This window comes from Biomphalaria glabrata, chromosome 11, assembly GCF_947242115.1.
Source record: "Biomphalaria glabrata chromosome 11, xgBioGlab47.1, whole genome shotgun sequence".
Taxonomy (NCBI): domain Eukaryota; kingdom Metazoa; phylum Mollusca; class Gastropoda; family Planorbidae; genus Biomphalaria; species Biomphalaria glabrata.
In genome coordinates this window covers 2,483,934-2,498,128 of record NC_074721.1, presented here as the reverse complement: position 1 = coordinate 2,498,128, position 14,195 = coordinate 2,483,934, and the positions used below count along the sequence as shown (strand labels likewise).

The window sequence follows — 14,195 nt, the reverse complement described above, 5'->3', positions numbered from 1 at the left end:
TAGACAAGTTGTTCTATTTGATAAACCTTTTTTTTTTCTTGTATTATTATTTAAAATAATTTAACACAAGTTGGTTTTTACAATTTCGCCTTTTTTGCTTTATAGTTGGACTCAACTTATTAACATCAGAAAAGTAGTTATTGGGTAAAATTTAAATTGAATTTTTAAAACCCATGCTAAGAGACAAGATCAAAATTTTAATTTTCTTTTCTTCTTCTTTCCTTTCTCTTGCTCCTTGGCAGCTTCCAGTTCAAGCTTTCTTTCCAATGCTTGGCGACGAAGAAGTTCACTGTCCTGTAAAGTATAATCGTTAGGTGGTATATTTGTACATGTCCAGGGAAAGCTGTTTAAGATTGTAGGACTGAACTAATATTGAGCCAAACAATTTGTGTTCACCATGTGTACATGCAATTGATTTTCTATTTTCCACTTACACCTATGTTAAATTAAAAGAAAAAAAAAGTCATAACTACTAAATACATAATAATGGCAATGTAGTTGATTTCAAACATTAAGGGTGAGTGCAGTGTTTCAAATGACTACGCAAACCCAGTTGTGAATCATATATTTTTCTGCATCTTGTGTAGACAAAGCTGTTGTCATCAGGTGGTCTGTTTAATTTACTTTCTGTCTTAATAATAATAATCTTTAATGTCCGTATGGAAATTCTTCTTACAATTTGTGCATTACACCAAGCAAAAAAACATTACAACTATAAGAAACCAAAGTGTACATTCACACCAGACTCACTCATAATTTACATGTGACAAAGTTTATATCAGATTGTTCCTATTTAATGATTTGATTGCCAGGGGAACAGAAGAGTGTTTGTGTCTGTTTGTCTTTGCTATCGGTGTCTTGTATCTCTTTAGTGATGGTAAAATCATAAAATCCTGACACAGAGGGTGATCCTTTATTTCGAGGATCTTGTTAGCTTTTTTATAGATGTTTGTCGCAAACAACTGCCCCAATGGGATTTGTTTTTTGCCAATGATTTTACCAGCAGCATACTTTGGTCTTAAATATGTGTCCCACAGCCTTTATGAGAGCTCTCCAACTAAATACATGTAATAATGCATTAAGCTCCTTCCCTTACTTAATGAAATTGTAGAAAGCTAACATCTATACTGTAAAGCAGAAAGTAAAGCGCATGTATGTATGCATGTCCCGAATAAAAATCAAAACTGTTTGACCAATCTTGATAAGACTTAGCATAAATTCTCCTTAGATTGTGGCAGAGACCGTAGTTTATGTTTAATGTCCCTTCCACAAACGAAGGGTTTTAAGAATAGAAAATAAGTACCTAATTGTATCTCTATTGAAGGGCGAACCTTTTTAACAAATCGGGTAAACCCACTTTCACAGTATTTTATATTGGATATGAATATGTTGGCTGAACGGGTAAACCCATTTTCAAACTCTATACTTCTATTTTCTAGGCAAAATTTTAAAATCCGAACGGGAACATTCTTCAAGTTTGACAAAGATCTATATATAATCAGTAATACCCGAGGTGAGGTCCGCATGCAGCAGGTTATATCCAGCTAGTAAAACAAAAAAATTACATTTTTTTTTTCATCATGAATTTAAGAGACATTTGAAGAGAAAAATGCATGTGTGGTGGAGTTAGCTATGAAATGAACTCATTATGAGTAAATGCAGTTTTAGTTAACAACCAATGACAAGCTAAACAAATGTGGAGTCAAATTTAGAAAAAAATAACTTGATACTATTCAATTATATTTCTGCTAATCTATGGGATAATAAGTAAGAATCCCTATTAGGCTGTAAAGAAAAGGAATCAGAAACAGAATAGCACAATATAAATTCAAAGTGTACCTTTAGCGGTGATGCTTCACTGCTGGATGAAGCAGGACTCTTGCCCTCAGATTTCTCTGGAGAGATTTTGTTAGGTGAATTATCTTTAGGTACAACAGAGCCAGGAAATCGATTGGCCCAAGATTCAACACTTGGATCAGAAGGTTTGCCATTTATACTTTCTTCGGAAGAAGTAATTTTGTCACCTGTCATAGAAAACGCACAGTATTTGAAGATAAGTAGATTATTTCCCTTTATTTACAATTCAATAGTTTGACTAAAACATGTTTACCAATGAGACCTTGTACCAGCACTAGATCTTTGAGTTTTAATGGTAGCTAACCTTGACTACTTAAATGGTCATAGTCATGACCTTAACTCTGTGTTGTTTGTACTGATATTTGTGTTAGTATTTTAATCAAATTTGTATTGTTACTGTAGTCTGTTGGTTGTGACCTGTGATAGTGTAAATAGGTGATACATCTTGATTAAATGAAGTGTGTTTTACTAAGATAGAACTGTTTTCTAAGATAGAATGATAGTCTTCTTTTAGTTCAGTAAATCTATTTATGCAATCCAATTGGCTTCAAAAAAATTATATTTTTTTTAAATTTTGGTACATCTATTTGCATTCTATGTCTCACTAATCTAAGGATTCGAAGACAAGCCTTATTATGTCTCACGAGAGCATATTTCTACTTTGCAACTTCTCAAGTGGTTAAAGAGGCCAATCCTTGATACACTTTCACCATCACAAGATGTGCATTTCAGCAATTTTTCTTCTCATGGAATATTCATCCTCTTCAATTAAAGTTCTCTGGCGCCTTTTTCTACCAACTGTTATCATAAGATATTGTCTAGGGTTTTCAGCAAAAAAAAAAGAGATGATTCTGTCTTAAGCATGTATTGATCTAGTCTGCAAGTTAATTAGAGACAAACACTGCAAATTCATGGCTGAGTCAGGCAACCATTTCCATGCTCTAAGGGTACTAGGGAAAAATTAGTCGTAGCATACAGTATAAGAAATGTGCCTAATCTTTGTATTTATGAGATCACATGGTCTCAAAGGGAAACTTTACTTTATAAGGATAGTTGACTAAGCATGAATTGAAAGAAGTGTGTTCAATAATAAGAGATTTAATGTTCTTACTTTTCACAGGACTGCTCTTTAGCCATGATTGTTTAGTGATGATGTCTCTGTAGAGCTCTTGTGCTTCAGAGGTGAATGTTTTCTCTCCAAAACTCTTTACTTCTTCCTCAAAACCCTGAAATCAAATCAAAAGCTTGAACTCATACATTAAAAGAATATATCTCCAGCTTTCAATAATGTTTAGATGCTAACAAATACAAAATTCAGAGTCAATGACCAGTGTATTGAATATTAGAATCAACTAGATGTAAAATATTAACAATGATGAAACACTAAAATACAATGCAGTACAGAAATAACTTAGTTTTATTGTTCTTTAACAACATTAAATCATATTACAAAGGTGTCATATTAGATTTCTTTGTCCAGTAATACTTAACAAAAAATCATCAAATATTTTAAATAATAAATTAATTTATAGGTAGGGCTATTTAAAATGACTTCATCGCAAACTAATTATGTCAATCTGCAAACACCAAGTCAAACCTTGGATGTTGTCATGTTGTTATAAAATGCTACACTGTCAAATGGCAAAGTCTCTAGATATTCTGGGGATTAAACAAAGACATTATTTTAATTTCAGTCAACCCTAACCTTTACTAACTAGTACATGATTCACACACTTTTATGTAAGTTTTGTGTGTCTACTTACTTCTGGAAACTTTGGCTCCTTGACTTTTGTAGTCTTTGATCTGATTGTCTTTAGCCTCTAGCACTTTAAACAGCTCCTTCTGTTGTCGATACATCTCTCCTACCATCACTAGTAGTGGAACTGTTAAATGGTCTCTTCCCTTAATAAGTAAGAATGACATTTTTAATCAAATGTTTTGATATTTAGATATGCTTTTGTTTGTTAAATATTTCTAAAATGCTTTATATGTTTTGGATGTTCCTTCAGAGTTGAAGACAAATTTACTTCCTAGTCAAAACCTCTCACAGGATGACGGGGGATACCAGCGGGCAGGGTATGAATCTGGGACCATTGAGAAGTACGAACGACAGTCCACCGTGCATACCGCATAACCAGGCAGCCATCCATTTAGACCATTAGACTTGTCTATTTTGAAATGTTCCTTACAAAAAGAACAATGAATTCCAACCCCCACATCATTTTTCAAATACGCTAACCTCATATGGTGAGGGCGCTGAGAGCTATGGTTAGGCTGACACTGGAATTTGTAGACTTGTTCAGTGTAGATGGCTGCCTGGTCATAAGGTTTGAGCGCTGGACTGTCGTTCTGACTTATTGATGGTCCCAGGTTCAAATCCTCCCCGCTTCCATCCCCCATCAATCTGTGGAAGGTTTGGACTACGAAGTAAATTATCTTCAAATCTGAAGGAACATTCGAAACATGTAAAACAAACAAACTCTCTGGTTCTACCTAAAATGTAAGTGCTGGAACAGCAACTGTCTTGGAGACAGTAGAATGTCAGGGTGATTATGTGTGGTAAAACCTAGAGACCTATGCAATATCAAAGTAATTCTGCTGTCCTACTTGCTATTAATTTGTGAAAGAAAACCTTAATCAGTTTCATGGAAGATAAAAATGCTAGAATGAGAGAACTCAAAGTCGCAGAGCTGAAATATGAATAAAAAAATAGCAACACAAATGAATTTAAAAGGTCTAAAAGCTTGTATGCATACTTTTTTATTTTTAACTTCAAAAAGTGCTGACTGGCAAGTATGATGGTCTGGTTTGCTTCATAAAATAAAGAATGTGGACACATTTGTATTAGCAGATCCTGACTTCCTACAAAAGCTTAAAATAAAGAAAAGGATTTAAGGGAGAATGATAACTAAGCAAGGCCTTTGCAAGTCTCAGCCTTGCTTTGAGCTTACAGGTTTATTACGTCCTATGACAGGCTATGTGTTTCTAACTCTATGTGTTAATATAGTCTTTAAAAATATATATTTATACCTTAAACTTTTTTTTTCAGCATAGAACATTACTAAAATTTATGTAAATTTATATTAGAAAGACTCTTGGTTGCTGGTTGAGTATTTTGCATTATGAATATGATTTTGATGTTAATTTTTGTTAAGTGAGGCTTCACCATAGAAAGTCTACTCTTACAATAAATCAGTACATAGATTACCATTTCCTGATTGGCTAACTCAGCCTGAAATGAATAACAGAAGGGTATGCCTGCCAACTGAGAGTTGATTTCCAGAACAAACTTGTCATCACTGGCAGAAAGATTGAGCTGTGTTTTTTTGTCTTGATTCAGAAGATTTTCTTTAATCTGATCCAAAATTGTAGACAATGGGGCTTCAAAGCATGGGTTAAGAGTCTAAATTGAAAGTAAACAAAAAAAAAGCAACAGTAAATCTGGAGTACCTTGAATAAAATGAACGCAAAAATGTAATTCTTTGCGTCTCCTAACTCACACAAATATGACTTCACAAGTCATTCTATAGGCTCTGTACTTTGTTTAGGTTCTTACTTGAGAAGATTGATATACTTCTGACATTTACAGCAATGTCTTTTGATCTTTTTCTTGGGGCATCTTTATAATATAACATTTATTAATATTAATAGCCTTTTCAATTCATTAATCAACATCAAGTGAATATATTTCTTAATTTATAATATAAACAAAAAGAGTTGGTTTCACACTATTCTTAATAGCTACAATAATAGCTACTTAGATTTTAGCATGTTAACTAAGGAGCCATTTAGAGAATCAGTTAAGATTTTAGTAAGTTAATATTCATACATGGATTATACTTATTGATTATATGCCAGTTTGTGTGACATACTCATTTCATGAATTTTTATCTATTGTATTTTGTGCCAACAAGAACAGAAGTTATTCAGTGATTTACAGTCACTTTTGAAATCTCTAGGAAGTAAGATTCCAAGCCAACAGTCAACATCCTGATTAAAATATGACTAAAACATAGATAAATGAACCAAATGTTATATGCAAAAACACATTGTATTGACATTAACTTTATGCAGTTACAAACATTAACCTAAAAATAAATAAAAGCATTATTTTCTATCTAATGTAAACATTTTCTTAAGCTAAAATTGAAAACTATATAAGCCTAGAGATTCCAGTGACAAAAACATTGGTAAAGAGCACTACCACAACTCCAAATCAAAGACTGTTCCATGGCATGAGGAAAATATTTTGTTAAATAATAAGCATTTAAGGCAATATAATAAGATTTTGAATATCAAGTTAACCAAAAAATTATTATAATTCAGTTTTGATCTTCATCTAAATATTTGAAATTTAAATTATAAGTAGATGTAGATTTATAACTGTAAAGCCCACATATAGATCAAGATTTTAGATGAACTGTAGTATTTATAAGTAGATCTATATATCATATCTATTCTATTAGTAATACTAGCTTTGACAAGTTTAATTAAGTACAGTTGACTCTTGAAAGTTTGATGGTTACAGGACCAGGGGAGTGATTATCCAAATGTCAGATTACCAAAGTTTAATGTCTTTCAAAAAATGTAAAATCAAATGTCAAGAAAATTTTAAATTTCAATATTTATAATGTATTAAGATTAAAATATTCTCTTTGTCTTTCAAGGGTATAAAACAAACAAAAAAATGTATTATAAATATGATTTAAACTTTCACATACTGTACTAAATTATGCAATAAGCTTATGTACATTCTAAATATATGTAACTACAGTATATATTAATTATATAAATTTACGCACAAGACACCAATCACAAAAATAAACAGAAACAAGAACTTCTTTATTCCACTGGTAATAAAACCATTTTAAAAAATCTGATATTTTTTAAACTTTGTAATGTTAATTTATGTTTGAATGGAACTGGTATAAACATAATATATTTTGTTTGCAATTGTTATGCTTTATTATGTGTAATGCACAAATTGTAAGACAAATTTCCTCATGGATAATGTCATAACGTTTCAAAATATCATGAATGTCTTTTAATAGCTGATGCATACATTACATCAATTACTGAGCATGCGACTACGTCAAATTAAAAAGTATGGGATTATAAAGAGTCAACTGAACTGTAGTTAGAAAAAAGTGCTCCTTCTTCCTTAGTCACTTATAGTGCCATTAGAGAATGGAATGGGTTGCCTGAATCAGCAAGGAAAACCAACAATTTAGCAGAGTTTAAGTCATTAATTAACATGCATGACTAGATTGACACATGAAATCTGTAGGGCGTAATTATATTCTTTTTTGAAGTAACGTCTGTAATATACAAGATAATACAAGAATAAAATTTGGAATTACATACACTAACACGACTTTTAAGCTTATCTCCACTAAGGCTTTCATACCAAAACCTTGACAAGTCTGTTACTAAAAGCTCGTATGAACTATCGTCAAATTTGCTCTTTATTAAGTAGTGTTTTCCATCTGCGAGATCAAGTGGCTTCCATGGACATGCATATAAATCTGGTTTCCAATGACGCCTCCAGTGCAGTTCCGAAGTCATGTTCGGCTTTTCTATATCCGTTTATTTCTAGCCAAAATCTATCTGCAGTCACCTTTATCTTATCTAATCTAGGAGGGCAATAACTAGATCAAGGTCTATCAATGGAACTAGTCTATATCTTATCAGTCATAACATAGACCTCTATGAGAATTAGATCTATACTATATACAATGAAAATATTTCAGATACTTCTGGGCGTCGCCATTTGTAAACGAAAATAAAACAAAAAGAGTTTCCCGTTGTACCAATTAAAAATATGGAGTTGTAGAATAGTTGTCACCTTAGACAATTTTCCTTTAAATTAAACGTAGTCAAATGAGTTCAAACAGGACAATAAACCTATAGGGAAGTGTAGCTACTATTATTGACCACACTTGACCACTCCTAACTCACTGTTTCCAAGGAACCAAATAAAAAATAGTAGGCCTATTGTGTTGTTTTGTAAGACAAATTTCGTTATGGATAAAAAAAAAAAGATTATTATTATCTTATGGTTAATAAAGATTACTATTATTTAGCTGTCCAAAGTAGAATCTACCTGGCTAGGAGATAGCATTACACTCCCCCCCCCCCCTTTTTTTAAAAAGGGTACAATAATTAAGGCTCATTTTTTTATTCAATTATAAATTAAAGGTAAATTTTCCTTTTCAGACCATGTAATCTATAGATAACGAGATTGTCATGTGACCAGCACATGACCAACATTCTTTGCTTAAGCAACTAATGCCAGGTACCCATTAGAGTTTGATGAATTCACGGGCATCCTAAAAATTCCAGAAATTCAAATTCCAAGTCTTCATGCTAGACTCCTCAGTTTAGATGCCAAACACTTTACCACTCTGCCACTGCCATAATATACCACTTTTATCCCAATATGCTAAATGAATTTCTATAATGCTCTTTCTTTCATAGTGCATTTAGAGATGGAATAGGTTGCTTGTATCAGCCAGAAAAAACAATGACTTTAGAGTTAATAAGTCTCTTAGTTAACATGCATGACTTGATTTTTTTAAAGAAATATCTGGAAGTAGTTTTTAATTCAACACAATAAGGCATTGATTTAAAAAAAAATTATATCAATTCATATTTAACCTATAGTAAGACTTTAATTTGGCATTTCAAATGGAAATTTAAGTATTATTGTATTTAAAATTTAATTGATGTCCAAAGAAAAGACCTTGCCGAAGACACAGGGGCAGAAGATGAAAAGAAAAGTTAAATAGATCTCTGAAATAATAATAAACTTCTTATTCAAAATTTCCATTTTTGTTTAATTCTGGATTTAATACCTTCAAGATTTTCCTGAACATTTGTTCAAATTTAGTCTCAAGCTACAATAAGAGAAAAAAAAATATCTAAAAATAGATTGACATTATATACAAAAACAAAATTATAAACTCAAACTCTTAGCAGCAATGATATTTTTTTATTTTTAAATCTTACAGAAAATTAGTAAATATTAAAATTATTTTGGGTAATGTATCACATAAAAGTGTATACAATAATAACAAGTCAACAAACCTAAAAATATAGGCTAAATGCATCACATTAAAGAAAATGCAATTAAAATAAAAATATAAAATGGCAGTTGACAAATACTGAAATATAAATAATAAAACTTACATTAAAATATGTTTATTTAAAATAAAAATGTAAAATTGTGCTATAACACAATTCATGTAAAAGTGGCATCATTCTTGTACATGGATCAAGAGTTACTTGTTTTCTAATAAAATAAGTAAATGACAAAAGTAAAGCTGCAGCTTGTCTCATGTGACACGAGTCAAGTCAAGTTGCTAGGCCTTATATTGCGGCAAGGTGTGGGACTCGGACGACAATTTATAAAACAATGAGTTTACATCTTTCAATAATGATGATGGGGAATCAAACTCCAAAACTTGTCCTTTATCCATAACTAGAATTCTAAATAAGAAAAGAAAAAAAATCTGTTAGGTAATTATTTATTTTTTTGCATAATTTGGTTTAACAGATTTTCCTTATTATTAAATCGTTTTGATTTGTTGTTAATTAGTACACACAGCAGAAAAATTAAAACCATCAAAAAAAAAAAAGTGCATAAGAGAGACTCCTAATAACTTTTTTTGATGGCTTGGAGAAAAGACATTAAGACAAAAAATAAAATTTAAATAGCCTATAGACTTTGACAAAGTTTGGGCGTATAAGACATAATCAAAGAGAAGAGCCTTGTATTGCCACTCAAAAGAAATGACATCACCATAACTGAATAACTTACTGAATAAACAAACAAAACATAAATATCTATAGAGAACAAATACATTCACGCCAGATACATTCAAATTGTTCTATTGTATTTAATGATTTTATTGTCTTTGTAATCAAGTGCTTGCAGCCCCTTTATGATGGTAAAATAAAAAAATCCTGACCCATAGGCTGTTTTTCTTTCTAAAATCTTTTAAGCTTTCTTTGAATGTTTCTGCAGATTAGTTCATTTTCAATTTCAAAAAATGACATTTTACATCAATTATTTGGTAAAGATTTTATTATTCTTAAATAGATACTTAATTGATTGGCTCTAATAACCAAATGTTTTGTTTTTTTACTTCAAGAAATAAAGAAACACATTTATGCTAAAAAATGAAACAATCAAACAAGAAAGTAAGCTTTTTCCTTTACAAAATAATGCCTTAATTAGAGAAAGAGGTGAGAAATAAATTAACATATTAATGAAGACCAAAGCTTCAACAAATTGAAACATGCAAAGTAAATGTTTGCTACCTGTCATAATCCATGATAGTGTTAATACGATGAGCTATTGTCAACACTGTGCAATCTTTGAATTGAGACCTGATGGTTTTTTGAATAAGTTCATCAGTCTCTACATCAACTGCTGCTGTCGCCTCATCCAAAACCAAGATTTTTGTTTTTCTCAGAAGAGCCCTTCCCAAGCATACTAGCTGACGTTGACCAATGCTAAAAAAATATATATATTAAAGTTTGTAATAGTTATTATATGCAAAAGAAGTTTTTAAAGGATTAGTTATACAATAAAATATTTTCATTATATTTATTTTGCTTTAATGCTCAAACTGACCTTAGATTGATCCCATTTTCACCGACTTGATGGTTCAGACCTTCTGGTAATTTATCCACATAGGTCTTGAGGTAACAAAGTTCTAAAGATTTCCAAATCTCTTCATCTGAATACTGTTCAAAGGGGTCAAGGTTGAGTCGAAGAGTTCCAGTAAATAGTAGAGGATCCTGAAATTGTGATAACACATGTTTCAATCTATCTCAAACTAAAGCTCCTTTTTCAGCAGACCTTTATATGAATCTACAAATTAAAGGAGTTATATTTTTAGGTATCATCTGAATTAAATTTGATTCAGTTCTCCAAAGAGAGGACTGGCAAAGCATACACAAACCCTGATACAGTCTTTCTTCATAAGTATTCTCTTGTTAATATTATTTTTAAATTCCAGTACCTGTATTTTGGTCATCAACATTTTATGAGTTAAGATTGAGTTAAGAGTTAAGACTGGGAGAACTCAAATGACTAAGACCTCATCAGATAAATAAAATTTAGATGTTTTAACCAGGAATGAAACCCCACAACTTCACATTGTTAGCCGAACAGTTAAATGAATAATACTCTCACATTTTTAAATTCATGTCATTGTCTTATAAAATTATGTTTCATGAAAACCAACTAACCTGAGGAAGTATGGTTAATTTTTGCCTGAGATCATACAGGCCCAGCTTGGAGATATCAATGCCATCAATTATAATTTGTCCTTGGCAAGGTTCCACCAAGCGGAAAAGTGCAAGCATCAATGAAGATTTTCCAGCCCCTGTTCTGCCAACTACACCAATCTAGTGTTTCAAAGAAAATTTTATATTATTATAATGAGTTCATTTCAATTCAGTTTCCAATTTCATTTTCATTAACCTTGAGCTGAATTAACCAACTTTTCAACTGTGGTGCTCAAATATTTTTACAATTTGTTTAGATAAAGTTCTATTGTTCAATTTTTTAAAACAGTAACATGTAACATGGTGAGCAATGTTATAATCACTGTTTTGTTTTGTTTATTTTGTTTCATAAGTTTTGAATGTTCCATCAGAAATAAAGATTAGTACATCCTAACACACACCTCTAGTAGTTGAAAGGGGGGTGGCACCAGGCAGTGTTTGAACCCAGGACCATTAAAATGACAGTCCAGCACATACATGGCCAGGCAGCTATTTTGATATTACAATTCCGGCTGTTTTAATACATTCAGTCAGTAAGTCCCAACGCTGCTTAATTCCATAATGAAAGTTTGTACTGTAAAAACTATTATTTTATCACTTAAATTATGACATAGGCCTACACTAAAAGCTCATTCAATGTCCTTTACACCATCCAGTTTAATAAAACTTTTCAACAATACATTTTAAACAAATATTAGCAAACACCAATCCTAAAAATAAGTGCTGGCTGATTTAATAATGACAGTTAAGGGCTAAACTCAAGATAAAAAAGTGTATTACCTTTTCTTGACCTCTGATATGAAAACAAACATTTTTCAAGACCATCTCTAGGCCTGGTCTGTATCTCAAGGAGATGTTGTTAAAAGAAATGTCTCCAGTGTTTGGCCAGTCAACTGAGCACCCTGGATGAGAGACATGACGAGCTGCCTGAGTAGAAAAATACATTGAGATATGAGAACAATAATCATTTGTTTAAATTTTAATAGCAATTCTTTTTTTTTTAAATTAAAATAGTGAAACATAATTAAAACTTAGATTGTAAATAAATTGGTTAGGAAACTTTTTTGTATCATAAACATTCTTTGAAATAATGCAATAAGATTTTAAAAAAAGGGTAAATAAATGCATCAATGATTAATTTTAAAATAATTCAGTTGTTCTGTATATCCAAAACTACTTTTAAGATGATTTAATAACATTTACCATAATCTTCAAATACAAAAACAAAATTTAATAAAATACTCTGAAAGACACAAAGATAAAGGCACATTCCTCGTCCCATATGCTAGGACAAATTTGTACAAATACTCCTTCTTCCCTAGTGCTATTAGAGCATGGAATGGGTTGCCTGAATGGGTTGCCTGAGCTAGCCAGGAAAACCAGTGACTTGGCAGAATTTAAGTCACTGGTGAATATTCATGACTAAATGCATGACGCGTAGGACGTAATCATCTTCTTTTTTGAAGTAACATCTGTATTATATAAGATAAGATAAGATACAACAACTTTAAGTGCGTAGACATGTAAAAATGTATAGATCACAACTAATTCTTCATATCCATATAAAATACACCACTTTTCTTTCAAAGAAATTGCTTTATTATAAAGATGAGTTCCATTTCATGAATGAGAACAGAGGAGCAAAGATTGTTCACCGGCAAGGCAGACCATGAGTAAATATGGCTTGATAATGTAGAGGCAGATCTACAACAGCTAAGAGTCTGGGCATGGAGACATAAAGCACAGGATAGATCAGAATGGAAAGATGTGCTAAAGCCACTGGGATGGATGATTTAAAAGTATCAATAGAGTATATGAAGTAAGGTTAGTATATGCTGACCACATTTTACTAACCAAAGTGAATTTCATCCAAAATCAAGAAATATTCTTTCCTTATGAAGAATATCCTAGTATGTTAGACTGCTTACCTCTGATGGCAGATGAGTGTATTGAAGTATTCTTTCCATGGATATAATGTCTGTCTCCAGTAAACTTGCTACCCTGACTTGAAGCTGCATATTACCTGTCACCTATACAGTGGGAAAAAGAAATGCAAGATATATATATATATAATCTAGTAAGAGCTTTATCAAAAGATTTATTCACGTTGTTTGGCAGAGTTGCCATCCTTTCTCGAATCTTCTTAATCTTATTAATTACAAACATTACTTCAAAGAAGATGATTACATCTTACTTGTGATCCTGTCTCAATGAAGTCACAATTTTTTTATAATAATCTTCATTCTTTGCTAATGGCTCTGATGAACAAGAGAGATGAGAATGTGGCTTATGCTAAGAAAATTGTTTAAAATGAAGGCCCCTTGAGGCCACAACCACTTGCAGAATAGGATTCAGATAAATGGAGCTGGTTTGGAGTGCAGTAGATGACCAGCGTGCTATATTTGCCCCACAGTGTTCTGAAAGAGTATCCACCTATAGACTGTGTGTGTGAATGAGGCCAAAGAGTCTGCTAATCAAGAATGTGATAGTTTGGCAACCCCTAAAGCTTATAGATTCTATGAGAATAAACCATTGTCAATTGTAGCGAGAAAGATGCCATTGAAGTTCTGAGTAAGCCAGTCAAATAAAATAAACACTTTTTTTAAAAACAAAGCTTCTATTGAGTGAAATGGCATCAAATATTTTGTATCAATAATATAATTAATTTTTAATAGATCTAGTTTAACAATAATAAAGTTGTGGGATTGGAAATATTTAAAATTGTTTTTGTTTAGAGCAAGCTTCTATTGAGTGAAATGGCATCAAATATTTTGTATCAATAATATAATTAATTTTTAATAGATCTAGTTTAAAAATAATAAAGTTGTGGGATTGGAAATATTTTTAACTGTTTTTGTTTAGAGCAACTTTCATGCTTATTGCATGCCCAGTGCGCTATGGTCAAATCACTTTTGTGGACCAGTTGGGTATGTGAGTGAAAGTTTCTGGATGGCTGCCTGGTCGTGCGGTTTGCATGCTGGACTGTCGTTCAGATTTATCGATGGTCCCGGGTTCAAACCCTGCCCGCTCCCATCCCCCGT

At 31.8% G+C, this 14,195-nt stretch overlaps 2 protein-coding genes across 3 annotated transcripts in view; both read right to left on the bottom strand.

Moving 5' to 3' along the window:
* Positions 1-177: 177 nt before the first annotated feature.
* LOC106079299 (non-homologous end-joining factor 1-like) lies at positions 178-7,641 on the bottom strand. The gene is made up of 7 exons (XM_056004507.1): positions 7,222-7,641; positions 5,066-5,260; positions 3,621-3,759; positions 3,455-3,516; positions 2,969-3,083; positions 1,840-2,024; positions 178-294 (listed from the first exon to the last, which is right to left on the bottom strand). Exons 1-7 carry the CDS (start codon positions 7,420-7,422, stop codon positions 190-192), a joined length of 1,002 nt encoding a protein of 333 aa, XP_055860482.1. The 5' UTR covers positions 7,423-7,641; the 3' UTR covers positions 178-189.
* A 1,192-nt stretch (positions 7,642-8,833) lies between these two features.
* Positions 8,834-14,195, bottom strand: part of LOC106057293 (multidrug resistance-associated protein 1-like) — a 36,217-nt gene continuing 30,855 nt past the window's right edge. For both annotated transcript variants that reach the window (XM_056004732.1, XM_056004733.1), the window contains 6 exons: positions 13,083-13,184; positions 11,935-12,081; positions 11,116-11,274; positions 10,496-10,662; positions 10,180-10,374; positions 8,834-9,345 (listed from right to left, as the gene is read on the bottom strand). In XM_056004732.1, the coding sequence (XP_055860707.1) occupies positions 9,219-9,345; positions 10,180-10,374; positions 10,496-10,662; positions 11,116-11,274; positions 11,935-12,081; positions 13,083-13,184 (897 nt within the window). In that variant the 3' untranslated portion in view covers positions 8,834-9,218. The remainder of the gene's footprint in view (positions 9,346-10,179; positions 10,375-10,495; positions 10,663-11,115; positions 11,275-11,934; positions 12,082-13,082; positions 13,185-14,195) is intronic.